Source organism: Mustela nivalis (genome assembly GCF_964662115.1).
Source record: "Mustela nivalis genome assembly, chromosome: 19".
Classification (NCBI taxonomy): Eukaryota; Metazoa; Chordata; class Mammalia; order Carnivora; family Mustelidae; genus Mustela; species Mustela nivalis.
The window spans coordinates 20494538-20509896 of NC_139038.1; the positions used below are offsets into that span (position 1 = coordinate 20494538).

Here is a 15359-nt window from a genome sequence, read left to right on the forward strand (position 1 = left end):
GCCTTCCAGCAAATATATCATGGGAGTCCTAGGAGGGGAAAAGAGAAAGAAAGGAGTTGAAAGAATAACTGACAAAATAAGGACTGAAATCTCTCCAAATTTGATGAAAAGTTTAAATTTGCACATTGAAGAATCTCAACAAATTCCAGGTAGGGTAGATTTTAAACCACACATAGACAAATCATAGTAAAAAACCAAAGACATAAAATCATGAAAAACAGCAGGAAAAAAGTGTATTTCCCTATCCACAAGATCCTCAGTGCTGCTGACAACTGACTTCTTCTCATCAGAAACCCTGTCATCCCACTGCCCTCTGTGGCCAGGTAGGCAAGCACTTACTAGATGCAGTTAGCTCTGACAGACTCTGTTGGGTTTGTGTGTCTGCTTTATAACCCTTGTGTTTCCGATTTTCTGTGGCACAGCTTTTACTTGTAGTGATGACTTGCTTTATAATCATCCTCATTGTAGCAACAGACATGCTCAGACTGGTTCAGTTAAATCTTTTCAGCAGTGTCTAGATCTATAGATGATGAGACTCAGAAGCCTCTTTGGTTAAGATACCCACTCAACAGGCTAAGACTCATTATGACTTCCTTTTGTGTGTAATGCTATACAGGTGAGCTACTGAGAGGCATGTGGGATGCTGTAGTTCCTAGTTTGGTTTCCTTTTTCCTATTGTGTGCAAGTCTTTTATTTGGCTGGATTGGTTACCTAGGAAACAGCTGCAGGGTGAAGATGGATTGGTTGTTTGAGAAATGGAATTACAGGCCCCTTACAGAAGCAAAAGACCTGTTGGGTAAAACAAAACAAAAATCAGTGAATGAGCTTGTGCCTAAATTATTAATTAGTGCGCTTTAGGAAATCACCCCAAGACAAGGTCTGTAGAAGAAACTATTTAATGCTATGTGATTTTAAATACAGCTCGTTTTAAATTCTTTTAAGTTCACCAATTGCTTATTAATTCCTGCTTCGTGCCCACTGCTGCAGGCCATTCTGCGGGTTACCAGTCAAGTGAGGGGTCAGTTCCTTCCTTCAAAGCCCATTTTCTGTTTGAGATAAAAAGAAATTACCTTAAAATCAAGTACACGAGGGGCGCCTGAGTGGCTCAGTGGGTTAAAGCCTCTACCTTCGGCTCGGGTCATGATCCCAGGGTCCTGGGATCAAGCCCCACATTGGGCTCTCTGCTTGACAGGGAGCCTACTTCTCTCCCCTCTCTCTGCCTGCCTCTCTGCCTACTTGTGATCTGTCTGTCAAATAAGTAAATAAAATATTAAAAAAAAAAATCAAGTACACGATTGTGTGATGTGTCCAGAGAATTTGGAGGATGTAAAAGATCTTGGCTAGTCAACATAAGCAATGGATTTGAATCTACAAGCGGGACATAATTCTTTGAAGTAAAAGTTGAGATTTAAAGACCTGGTGTGAGTTTGGATACTAACAGTACCAGAATTTACAAGATGTAATAGTAGCAGCACAGGTACATTTGCAGATCTTTTTCCCCAGACAACTTATGGAAAATATGTGACTATGATAGAAACTATGTTGACTTAGAGTCTTACTCATGAAAAAGAACTTTAGCAACAATGTTGAGTCTTTGTACTAGACTGTATAATTTATTTAGGGAAAATCTATTTTCACTGTAAGTGTGACAGAGTATTAGTTTTTGGAATCTCTAACCACTATAACAGTGCTGGACACAAAGACATTCAATAATTCACAATTTTGTGAATTGCTTTTCTTATATACAGCATATCTTATGACTATCAGCTAGCTTAAGCCTTCTTTTCTTCCAGAACGTAGCTGCAGAGTGTTTGATCTCAATTTGTGGTAATAAGGACTTTTGTAAATACAGGAACATAATTCTTTTAAAACCGAACATCTGTTAGCTTATTTCCATTTGCTTTGTGGAAGGGATAGCTCTAATTTTCATTTTCTTACTTGTTCTGTTTGTATTCACCTGGTGTGGTATGCCAGTCAGGAGGGGAAGCAGGAACAATCCCACTCAGATCTATAGGCACAGGAGGTTATGTTAAATTTGAGCCCTGGGGCACCTGGGTGGCTCAGTGGGTTAAAGCCTCCGCCTTCGGCTCAGGTCATTATCCCGGGGTCCTGGGATCGAGCCCCGCATCAGGCTCTCTGCTCCGTAGGGACTCTGCTTCCTCCTCTCTCTCTATGCCTGCCTCTCTGCCTACTTGTGATTTCTGTCTGTCAAATAAATAAATTAAATCTTTAAAAAAAATATAGCACCTAATGTTTTACAAAAATTGCCATCATGTTATGTAAATGGGAGAAGGGGCATTTGAAAAATTATCACTAATGACTTTATGCTTTTCTGCTGAAGCATACTAGTAATGGTTTAGCAATCTGAACACTTGTGCATTGCACAGGAGTTGTTGAACTTACCACAGGGAGGAACCCACTAGTTTTCCCAACATTTTCTTAAATTTAATTGAAAAGTATTTCTATTGTAATATTCTTAGATCTTTCTTTTTCTTTTTTTAGATTTTATTTATATGTTTTTGTTTATTTATTTATTTTAGAACAAGAGCTTGCAAGCCAGGGGAAGTCCAGAGGGAGAGGGAGAGAGAATCTCAAGCAGACTCTGTGCTGAGTACAGAGCCCAGTGTGGGGCTCAGTCCCAGGACCCTGAGATCAAGACCTGAACCAAAACCAAGAGTTGGATGCTTAACCAACCAACCCCCTCCAGGCACCCCTGTTCTTAGGCCTTTTCACTTTAATAAAATATATTGGTTCTAGGGCGCCTGGGTGGCTCAGTGGTTAAGCCGCTGCCTTCGGCTCAGGTCATGATCTCAGGGTCCTGGGATCGAGTCCCACATCGGGCTCTCTGCTCAGCAGGGAGCCTGCTTCCTCCTCTCTCTCTCTGCCTGCCTCTCTGCCTACTTGTGATTTCTCTCTGTCAAATTTAAAAAAAAAAAAAAAAAAAATTAAAAAAAAAATATATTGGTTCTAATACTTAATCCATTATTTAATTGTATCTATATATTATGAGTAGACGTATTTCAAGTTTGTCTACAGTTTCCTGAAAGGTGTTTTTCTCCTCATCCAAAATCAGATAATATACAGTGAGTCTTGGATCTGCAAATAGAAGAGTTCCAGTTCTTTGGGCTAGTGTGTAAGCTCAGCAAGACCAGGAGCTCCATCTGTCTTGTTCACTGTTGTTTCCCTGGAGCCCAGAACACTCACTGCCTCATACAAAGTACTCTGAAAAGTATTTGCTTAATGAATGACTGAAAGAACTGCGTTTTGTGGGTTTTGTGAGGTGGTTTTTTTTTTTTTTTTTTTTTTTTTAGTTCACTTTGTATGTTAAGTGTAACTACAATGGAATGAATGCTGAATAGTGAGACTCAGTGGAATTAAATGCCTGCGTGACCTACACAGAAATAAGATTTAAGGACTAAAGGAGTGTTGGTGGGGGATACTTCTCAGGAAGGCTAAACCTATTAAAATACTCCCACCTTCTGCATCTCCCCAGGAGCACTCACTGTGGGCCTCGTGCGACAGTGTCAAACAATCCATGGACGAGACCGGACGTGCATCCCACCTCGGCTTCCCCCAGAGTGGGTCACCACACTGTTTTTTATCATCATGGGAATCATTTCATTGACTGTCACATGTGGTTTGCTGGTGGCTTCCCACTGGCGGAGAGAAGCTACAAAATATGCTCGATGGATAGCATTCACTGGAAGTAAGTAATCTGTGCTTACTAAATTACTAGAAGGCATGCACACTGGTATTTAATGAAGATATCAAGAATCAGTCATAAGGACTCCATAATCATCAAAGAGCACCACTTGCTGTGGCCGTCATATAGACTCTACACAGTCCCATCAGTTCTTCAGAATTCTCACCACAAGATCAAGACATCCACAACATTAATTGCTTTGTATGAAATGCTATATTAACGAATTTTGGTTTTGCTCACATTGTGACATAAGCGTTCCAGGTCTGGGCTCAGAGCTATCACTAGCCTGAGTCTTTTACTCTTCTTGAAGGTATTGGTATCCTCTACCAAATAAAAGTAAATCTAGAACAAAATGTACCGAAATATAAATTAGATTAAGGTGGTGGTTTGTTTTTTAATATTAATTTTGAGTTTCTACTGTGAGTTGTGTGACCATTGAAAAAACCAACACATTTGGTTAATAGTTATTTATCAACATTTCATACTCCATTAAGCTCTGCCCCAGGGTATGATATATATTATACATTCTCTTGTACTCTACAAAATTCGTTTAATTTCCCGGCACATCAGGGGCTTTTCCCAAGTTAAAAGCAGGAAAAAATGCACAAAGGAAAGATATTTCTGTAATTTTGCTTTCTTGCTTCTTTCTAAAGCAATTTTGCCCCCCCCATCCCCTCCACACAGGGGATATTTGTCAATGTCTGGAAACATTTTTGATGGTCACAGCTAAGGGGGTCTTACTGGCATCTTGAGTAGAGGCCAGGGATAATGACAAAACCTCCCACAAATGCAAAGGACAACTCCCCACAACAAAGACTTATGAGGCCCAAAGTGGCAATAGGCCCTGTTGAGAAACTCTGCTCTAAAAAATAGGATAACACTCCTTATGCCAAATACCACGGGATTTAACTTCTAATTCAATGCCTTATAATTATATCAGGTTTGTGTAAGTTTTAAAAAGTGAATAGTATAACATGGCTTACTTTCACTTGATATTTTCATTTAGAACTTGTATGGTAGGGGTAAGCCATAATCCCTTGGATCCTTATTAATGTTAAAGCTCAGTTTATCCTTAAAGACCTTAAGACAGAGATATTAGTTCATGAGTCTCATTTTCTCCCTATCTCTCTATGAAACTCTTTAATGTATATGTTTCTGGCTTGTTTTATTTCTATCTGTACATCTCCCTTAATTTTAAAATTTAGATCAAGTTGACTTTGACTAAAAAAGTCTTCTCCGTTCTTTTTTTTTTTAAGATTTATTTATTAAAAAAAAAAAAGATTTATTTATTTATTTATTTATTTGACAGAAATCACAAGGAGGCAGAGAGGCAGACAGAGAGAGGAGAAAGCAGGCTCCCCACCGAGCAGAGAGCCCAATGAGGGACTCGATCCCAGGACCCTGGGATCACGACCTGAGCCAAAGGCAGAGGCTTTAACCCACTGAGCCACCCAGGCGTCCCAAGTCTTCTCCGTTCTTATTAAGAAATGTATAACAAGTTGATGACCTTGTTTGAGGTCAAACAGACCTCTTGAGACCGTTCTTTTCTGAATAGTAGGGTCCGCAGGCAGTTGTAGAGACAGTGCTGCTAAATTAATTGATGAGGAATTTTAAGGGACTCTTTACTCACAGATAACAATTACTTATTCAGATAGAATTCATTCTTTAAGGAATAATATAAAGTCAAAGTGGCAGGATTTAGTTTCTGGATTTAGCTAACATTTGGGAAGGCATATGCTCTGAATACCAAAAATATAAAATGTAATTTAATAATAACACTACTCTAGTATGAGTCAAAGAAAGCATTAAAATGCTTATGTGAGCCTTTGGTTCTTGGAACCCAATAAACAGAAAGAACTATGGTTATCTTGTTTTTCAATTCCTTTCAACAGATACATAAGTATATGTAGCTACTTCCAAATGTAACATGTTTACCCTTTATTTTTTAGTTAAATAATATAAGTTCTAAAAATAATATGTGCATATAATACATAATTCAAAGCCTAAGAAAGGATTGCCACTGGAAAAGTAAGTCTCGTGTGGCTTCATCACCTTTCCATTTAGTACCTCTTTGCTGGAAGCAACTATTGTTACCAGTTTCTGGGATTTCCTACCAGAGGTGTCCTGTGCATAGAAACATATATGTATATGTGTGAATGTTCTATGAATATATATTCTATTTATACTGTTCTGTACCTTGGTTTTTTAGCTGAGCAATAGACTCATAGCTAATGTCATCTAAGTAAGCATAGGGCTACGTTACTCTTCTCAGCTTCCTTAAATACATTGTTTTTGTTACCAGAGCTAGTCCACTAGGACTAGGGTGGCAGTTCTGAGAGGCATCTAGCGCCCCCTGATATTTCCATTCAACCTTTGAAAATGTACTTTATTTCTATTGTATATATTTCCATTCCTCTTAAACTGTAGTTTTGGTAAAAATATCAGGGTAACATTTTCTAACAAGTTTACACAGTGGGGAACTCTCTCAGAGGAGAGCCACACGTGATGCAGCCAGCCTGTGGGGGCAAGGGTAACAAAGATGTGTCTTTTTCTTCAAGTCTGACCCTTATCCTTACTTAACTCTGCCGCTGTATTTTACATTGCCGTCTCCCAGCAAACTCAGTATCTGAGTCTCACCATCCAGAAATCTCTGCCATGGAAGATAAGAAGTGATGTCTTTATAGTCTTATATAGGACCCCAAATTTAATTGTCAAAAGTTGATAGATATTATCAGCATTAATAATATTTTAAGATCTAGGGAGCCTGGGTGGCTTAGTGGGTTAAGCCTCTGCCTTTGGCTCAGGTTATGATCTCAGAGTCCTGGGATCGAGCCCCACATTGGACTCTCTGCTCAGCAGGGAGCCTGCTTCCCCCTGTCCCTCTGCCTGCCTCTCTGCCTACTTGTGATCTCTCTGTCAAATAAATAAATAAAATCTTTTTTTTTTTAAAGATTTTAGTTATTTATTTGACAGACAGAGATCACAAGTAGGCAGAGAGGCAGGCAGAGAGAGAGAGAGAGGAGGAAGCAGGCTCTCTGCTCAGCAGAGAGCCCGATGTGGGCCCCTAAATAAATAAAATCTTAAAAAAAAAAAATTTGTGGGGCACCTGGGTGGCTCAGTGGGTTAAAGCCTCTGCCTTTGGCCTTTGGCTTGGGTCATGATCTCGGGGTCCTGGGATTGAGCCCCACGTCGGGCTCCTTGCTCAGCGGGGAGCCTGCTTCTCCCTCTCTCTCTCTGTCTACCTCTGCCTACTTGTGATTTCTCTTGTTAAATAAATAAATAAATAAATCTTTTAAAAATAATATTTTAAGATCTAAAGTAACCTCACAGGTCCCAAGAGCTTAAAAGAAAACTCATCCACTTATCCTAAATCTTGCCAAAAGTATAGAGAACCTAAGTCTTTGGATTAAAAACCAAAATTAGATCAAGTAGAAGTTTACTTCTTCCTCAGTATTTGATTAAACTTTTCATAACTAATTGGGAAAGTATTTAACTCTTGTAAAATATTAAACTCTACTTTTTTTTTTTTTTAAGATTTTATTTATTTATTTGACAGACAGAGATCACAAGTAGGCAAGAGAGGCAGGCAGGGAGAGAGAGGAGGAAGCAGGCTCTCCACGGAGCAGAGAGACCGATGTGGGGCTTGATCCCAGGACCCTGGGATCATGACCTGAGCCGAAAGCAGAGGCTTTAACCCACTGAGTCACCCAAGCGCCCCTCTACTTGAAATATAATCATTAAATGATTACTCTATTATGAAGGATAGATTTTTATTTTAGAGCAGAAAGTAGAAAAAGATAGGAGTGAAGTTGGCACATAAACAGGGCAAACAATTGTAATATCTGCATATCTCTAAGCACTTCTAGATTATATGTGTTTCTTGGGATTATATGAGTCAACATTAACAAATTGTTTTTAAAGCAATAACTATCCCATTGTTTTTCGGTTAGATTGTGTATAGCCACTTGGATTATGGTTTCATTTTATTTACCAAACCATATTAAGGCATAAGAACTGTTAGATGTTAGAAATTGGTGATATGTAACACTGATAAGAGGGCATTGACAGCACTAATAGTCTTGCTGGTGACGGTGCAACAGAAAGGCCAAAAGATCTAATACTTCATATGTGAATTTTTCATTTGTTCCTTTGCACCTGAAAGTGTACAAATTCACTTATGTAACATTATTTGATGTGGTTGTTGGTCCAAAATGAAGTAGGCTGTCTGTATAATATAAGATAATCCATCTTGGTGGTGCAAAGCTAACAAGAATGCTGATGTGTTCTATTAACCAGTAGTAATTAAGAAAATGTTACTTTTTAATACCTTGGATATTACCCTAGAGGTATTTCTTCCAGGAAAAGATTCCTAATTGGCTGTTTAAGGTCTCTCCTATTAAATTTGTTGATTGATTAACACAAAAATAATTTAGGACAACTATCAGCTGCTCTATTTATCCAGGACTTAGTCTGTATTCCTGGGCATATGTTTAACTTGGAGGAAGTTTCTCATTCAGTTAATAATGGAAAGCTTCACCACTTCACATGCAGTGAGTATAGTAACCTGTCTTCATATTACGCTGAAGAAATGTTTCTGCCTCCAAAGAAATTTGAAGGACTATGAACATTTGACCAATGTACTTTCAAAAAGCATGAAACATTCTCTTGGGAAAGCTAGCCTATCAACAGGTAATTTGTGTACAGTTAGAAGAGTATTTCTTTGGTAGCCCTGGGCCACAAGCTGTTTGCTTAAACAGGGGGCCGTGGAATTCTGCCCAGATGCTAGGTTTTCTAGATACCTTTCTAGAAAAATTTTAGCAAATAATATATTTCATTGTGTTTGCATACAAAATGCAAAGAAGCCCCCCCCCAGCCCCATTTTAATCTGTGTACTCAGAAAACCCGAGAGAGATTTTATTTTTTTCTAACATTGTCCATAATGAGAGAGAACCACTCTTGACAGTTGACTAATCATCTCAGAAGTCTGAGGTTCTTTCCACTAAGTAATAAATAAGAGTAAGATAAATAGTACTATATTTGTACCTTTCCTCCAATTCCTTCTAATATCAACTGAGAGGAACAGAGAATTGGCAGAGTAATAACTGATAATAGGCAACATTTATTCAGAACTTACTATCAACCTGGCACAGTGCCAGGGACTTGACATTGTCTTTATCCTTCTAGTATTTACCCCATTTTTAGAAGGGAACCAGAAGCCTAAGATTGCACAGCTAATAAGTAGTGGAACCAGAACACAGCCCCTCTCTAATTCTAGCTCGAGCCCTTAGTCACTATTTTAAGTGGTCAAGTATAGTTTATGCACAACCTGAAATTAATACATTTCTGCTAAATATACAGGAATTCAATTTTTTAATTAAAATTTAGAAAAAGAATTGTTTATATAAACACTTACTTAGTAAGTTTGGAGACCTTTCTTATGCTGATACTCAAAATCATCCTAACGCATATTAAAGGCTAGCACAGCTTTTCCTATATATAATTGTTAGGCTTTGGGGATATTACGTGATCTGTAGAAGATGTAAAATCTTTTGACAAGTGGTCAATGTTTTAACAGGTTTGGCCATGTTATCAATCCACAACCCTTGTTATCAATCCACAAACTTCCTTTGTGCCAGATTTTCATTGTTTTCTTAATCACCAAACCATGTTACTAATGTTGTGTTTTGGTTTGTTTTACAGTGATCCTTTTCTGTATGGCTGCCCTAATATTTCCGATAGGATTTTACATCAATGAAGTCGGAGGTCAACCTTATAAATTACCCAACAACACAGTAGTTGGGTCATCATATGTACTTTTTGTCTTATCAATTTTCTTTACAATAGTAGGACTTCTATTTGCTGGCAAAGTTTGTTTACCAGGCTGATGAATGTCTAAACTGCTCAACTCTTCTATTATTTTTTATTTTATTTTATTTTTTTATTTTTGGAGGGGGGAGGACAAAGGCGAGGCATCTGAGTAGTCCTCTCATAGGAAGATGCTAGGATGAAACTGATGCTGAGAAGGAAAAAAAAATGCTTTGATTTGTTCTCACTATGCACTTTGGATTTAAAAACAAAACAAACAAACAAAAAACAAAAAAACAATAAGGAGAGCCTTTTCCATAACCAAATACAGACAATATTGACTAAATCTCCTGAGCATATTCAGGCAGTCAGATCTGCACTGTGATAGCAACCTAGTGAAGGAGAATGCTTTATACTAAAAAGCATGTGGCCCTTTGTGACTCTGTTGTTCTGTTTTTAACGTCTAATGATTGATGAAAAAAAAGTCTAAGTATTTATGAATCATGGTGGACCAGAGGGTTACAAGAGAAGTTCATGTGGGGCTGGCCTCACCTCCTAAGAAATTAGTGTTCACAGCTTCCTTGTAATGGTATGAGCCTTTGGCACCAGAATGATTTGCTGTTGCATTACTACACCAAGAAGCCAATAGATCAAAACTTGTTTGCTAAAATGTATGTAAAAATCCTGAAATTCCCTATTCTCTGTGTACAAAACAAAACAAAAAAAATCAAACACTAAGAGACATGTTGTTGGGGTGGGTGGGTGGGGGAAATATTCCTTATATTTATATAAATATATATATAATATATATATTTTGCTGATGCAGTATACAGTGTGTATATATGTGTGTGTGTGTGTGTGTGTGTGTGTGTGTGTGTAAATTTATATACACACACATACAAACAGTTCCTGGAAGAGAACTCTGAATGCTTTGCTAGCAAAACACTGTGGTGTGCAAACCTAGAACTCAATAAAAAAAAAAAGCCATTTATCTGAAGGCTGCATAGTGGAGAGAGTCTTCAGTTTACCTCATTCTTTGTAGCAGCCCTTGATTTTAACAGGTTTTGTAATAGGTACAAATAATCCCATACCTTTCTAGGTCCAATTTTAAGTTAAGCTAAAATTCTTTGTAGGATTAATTTATTTGTATATGATAGTAGAAGGTAAGATCATGTAAAACCTTATAATTTGGGGGATCTGACACTATTTAAATTATTGGCAACTGTCATCTGTTGTACAGGGGTTCTCTTTTTCTACCGGCTCTGTCTGTTACATCAGTAATGCATTTTCTATGTTCAAGCACACAACTTTACATAAACACAAAGTTCACTAGTAAGATCAATTTATAATACTTTGGCTGTCTACAACACTAACTGCACTCTGCTATAAAAACTAAATGTATGTTCTTTTCATGTAAGCATTATTAATATATCTCCTTTACCAAAAAACCTGAGCAATACAGTATTTTCTTTATATGCTATATGCCTTTGTTTGCTTAAAAGCTAACATTTTTGCATTTACTTTAAAGGGCTGTACTAAACCCACAGCTTTACATTTTCTCCTAGAAGCAGCATTGCAGCTAAACCCCGAATCCACAAATAGTTTTAAAATACGGTATTTCTCTTCTCCACATTTCCATGCTTTCATATCAGTGCTTAGTTCTTTTTCCAGATGAACACTATAGATCATCTCCTGTTTGAAATGTGGGGCAGGAGGCTCTTTCTTGGCAATGGAGCTAAGTTTTTCTCCTTTCTAGTGAAACAGCAACCCAAATGTCCCTATTAGTAGAGCTCGAGTCCCATGTAGTCCATGCTTCACACAAACAGAAACGAATGCACTGTTGTTTTGAAAGCTCAATTATAAATTATAAAAGGGTTACTTCATAAATGGGGCTGCCTCCTCAGATATTCAGAGTATAAGATGGAGGAGCCTGCTGTGTTTCACACTGGCTTGTTTGATGTTCATATATCTTACTGTTAATTCAACAGTATTTTATTGTGAAAGAAAACCCCAGTGTTTCAGCTCACTCAGGAGTCAAGGTAAGAGGTGAACCACCACTGTGGTGCATTCCTTGAGTGTTCTGGGGGAAGGTCACACTTTTCCTTCCCAGGGTCAAAGAAACCTTTGGGAAATGACTGAAGGAGACTATTTTTCCCAAGTATTATGATGTCTCGTTAATTCTGAGAATACCACTGGATTCTGTGTTCCATGGACATTTGGGATTGCAGTTCCCATTGTGATTTGATTGGTCCTCAATCGGATGGATCACTTTGAAGGAAGGTTGTGGTTGTCACCATTATACCACTGAGATAAAGTGTTAGCAAAGTATGGCTCAGCTTAATTTATGATATGACCAAGAGCTTTTCTCTTCCAAAAGATGAATTTTATTGTAAATAGTTTCTCAAAATATTTTTAACTGGATCATGAGCATGGGGAGAGAAAGTTTCTCAGCTGCTAAGAATTTCCCCACTGTTTACTACTTTCACTTACAGTGGTATTGCATATAAGATGACAAAATTTAAGGTTTTATTTGTATCTATTACCCAAACCATCAAGTTGTCTTTAATTTCATCATGTCTTGGAGGTCCAGTGCATAAAGGGCTGATAGAGGAACACTCCCTCTAACCAGTCAGCACGCTACCCAGGATTGAGACCATCCCATCAAGTAGTATCTGAAGTCAAATCTTTGTACTCTTCCAGACCAAACAGTGAAATGGATTCATTCATATAAAATTCTATAAATCCTGTAAGTGGAAAGATAGACAACTGTCAGCAGTTGCTTTTTAAAAGGTCACTATAATAAGTACTATATAGTACAGTATTAATTTATAGCAGGAAATCATATCTTGTAAACTGTATATAAAACACTGTTTTATGGTGCAATCATTTGTCAAACTTTTGTCTGTTACATTGTTTTTAGAGTGTGTGCATTCTTCTCATACCTAAGAACATCACTGTAAAATCTGCTGAAAACTATTTATAGGTTTTATTTGCACAAGACTTAAATTAGTTTGGAATTTTTGGAAGCTCCTATTGAACATGCCTAAACATCTATAAACATGAAAAATCTTCAGTTCGTTAAAAGCAAACATTTCAGTATGATTCTTTCCAAAGGTAATCCATGTTCTATGTTGTTAATGTGTGTATGTAATTTTTCTGACTCGTCTTCTTATCCTATTTTCTCTTCCATTTGTTTTGTTTTTGAAGGATGGCTCTTTTTTTTTTTAATGTTCTAAAGTTCTAAATGACCAAAACACTTCATTGATTTTTACCCTTTTGCCTAAAGCTTTGATATCCCTGCTTGATGTTCTGTGAATTCACTGTTTAATATCTTAAGTAAAATAATAGTCCTGGTGACATACAGTCTATTGATTTAGAGAAAAGGCCCTGAAAAAGTATTGGAAACTAACTTTAGATATACTTTTAGCTATTATTTTGCATCGTGGGCTTCATGGGAAGAACATGTTGCATTTATTTTGTCTTTATTAAAAGACTACTAGCCACAAGTTACTCCGATTGTAGTAACTGTTTTATCAACCCACTTTGATCTTCTTTTAAAAATTAAATTTACATTCACAGTTCAAAACAGTAAGCTGTCTTTCAGAACTAATTTTTGAAGGATAAAAATATATGAAGGAAAAACATGGCCTGTGTAGGTTGGATTCCCTACACAGGACTTACTAGTTGTATCACCTCAAGAGATTTTAGAGTTTGTGATCAAGGTCTGTATATTACCCCAAATTTTATTAAGAATTGTTTTCTAATTGGTTATAACATTTTTCACTTAATAGTTTCAAAACAAATTGTTAATACAAACTGTATAAAATGAACATAATTTTCTTCACTTGTATTTTTGTTATTGAGCAAGTTTATCAAAATAAATTGTCTACTAAAGAAACTAAAAAGGCTCCTATTGCTTTGAAATAAGCTTTGATTTTAAAAATTCATTTCAGAAGTTGATTTCTTACAGAGGTTTTACATATTCACGCAGTGATATTGCTCTGCCCCTTGGTCTTACTCTGTTAGCCTTGGCAGGGGGAGATCTTCCTCTTCTTCCCACTCCCACCCCCAGCTCCCTCCTCGGGAAGAGATGCTGGTAATATGGATTAGGGCATGTTTACCAGTAAGAAGAGTCAATCAGCACTAAGAGCCCACACATATGTGGCTCTCTCTTCTGCGTCATGATTTTATGAACAGAAAGATCCACTGAGCCAAGGCCCTCAAAGCCAGCCGTCTCGCCTTTCTCCCTCGCACATCAACCTAGGACCGTTCGTCTTTGCTTCAGTCTTCTGTTTCTACTTCACTGCAGGCCAAAGGATTTGGCTTCCAAAATTTTAAAATTTGGGTTGAAGGAGAGGACAGAGGGCTCAAGTCTTTAGAGTCATATATGTGCTCCGTCACAGCCTTACTGTAGCTTTCTCGAGCGGTCTCAGGATTAGCCCAGCCGAATAATCACTAATAAAGCACTACATTTGCCCTTTGCTGCTGCTTCTTCTTTATAACGGCCCTTCCAGGAACCTCTTGGGGAGTTGGAAGATAAAGGCAAAGTAGGATTTGGATGTTCTTGAGTTCTGGATCATAAAGGCATCTTATTTTCTTAGGGTGCCAGTCACCCCCATTTGCCTGAGGCTGAGGGGTTTCCTGGGAAATGAGACTTTTGGTGTTCTAACTGGGAAAGTTCCAGGCAAAAGGGATGAGCTGATCACCTATCTTTACACTATCCAAATCTACCCTGGTGTATAACACAGATGAGAAGTATTTGAAGAATTCTATGAACATTACTGAAGAGGTCAGTTGGAAATTGTAATGGTAGACGTACACAACTTGTAAGAGAGTGGGAGAAAACACTTTTCCTTCTCTTTGGTAATACCTTACAAAAAAACAGACTAGCTTTAAAAACAACGTGAGGGTACCTGGCTGGCTCAGTTGGTGGAGCATACAATTCTTGATCTCGAGGTCATGAGTTCAAGCCCCACATTGGGGCCAAGAAAACCACAATAACATGAGTCCATAGACACCTCATTTGACTTAGTCTTCCACTAACTCTTTTCTAACTACTGTATGAGGAGATTATAGGAAAAACACCAAGACTAGAAGACTCCTCTCATGCAAAGTCAACTCTTCTGGGTCCCAGTTACCCAGCAACAAAATAAAAGTAGGTATTTATAAATGGTATCAAAGACAGAAAACATAATGCTGTATTATTTTTTTTAGAGTTTTGGTTCTTTTCCCAGGAGGAGAAAACAATGGGATGGTATTTTCAAGCATATTCAAGTTTTCTACAATTCAGCCTCAGTTCCACACGCAGACGGACGACCCAAGATTAAATTTCAAGAGGAGATTTTTCATGAGACTCAAGATTTTAGAGCTGGATGAAATACAAAAGAGCGCATCCAGTGTTTCCATTTTCCAGATGAAGAAATCAAGGCCTCAGAAGAGCAGACTGTCTTCCCCAAAGTCACACAATAGCAAAGCAGGCACCCCACACAGGAAGAAATGTCTGTGACAAAAAAGTCCTTGGACAGTTGACCTAGGACAGCTAGCTGTTTGTGTTCTATAGAATCTGAACCAGTCTAACTTCCGCTAATCTCCATCTGTCCCATCCCACTAATTTCTACCAAAATTACCTTAAAATTACCCAAAAGAAAGCATATCATTTCTTTGAGTTCCTGTCATTCCCACTCTACAGAATGAAGTGCAAACTTCTTCAGCCTTGCTTCCTGATCTGGCTTCAGTCCGTCTCTTCCGTCTTTCTACCATTGTATCTCTTCACCTTACACAGCCAAACTAGCTCATCTCCATTCTTGCACTACACCTGCTCTTTGTCTTGGCTGTGACTGCACTACCTCCT

General features: G+C 37.9%; 1 protein-coding gene across 2 annotated transcripts in view; it reads left to right on the plus strand.

Moving 5' to 3' along the window:
• MOSMO (modulator of smoothened) overlaps positions 1–10257 on the plus strand; it is a 62285-nt gene extending 52028 nt beyond the window's left edge. Inside the window, exons 2-3 of one of the 2 annotated variants that reach the window (XM_082714745.1) lie at positions 3494–3706; positions 9404–10257. In XM_082714745.1, coding sequence (XP_082570871.1) covers positions 3494–3706; positions 9404–9588 — 398 coding nt within the window. In that variant the 3' untranslated portion in view covers positions 9589–10257. Of the gene's footprint in view, positions 1–3493; positions 4073–9403 lie in introns of those variants that run through there. The other variant, XM_082714746.1, reaches the window with a different exon arrangement.
• The last annotated feature ends 5102 nt before the right edge of the window (positions 10258–15359 follow it).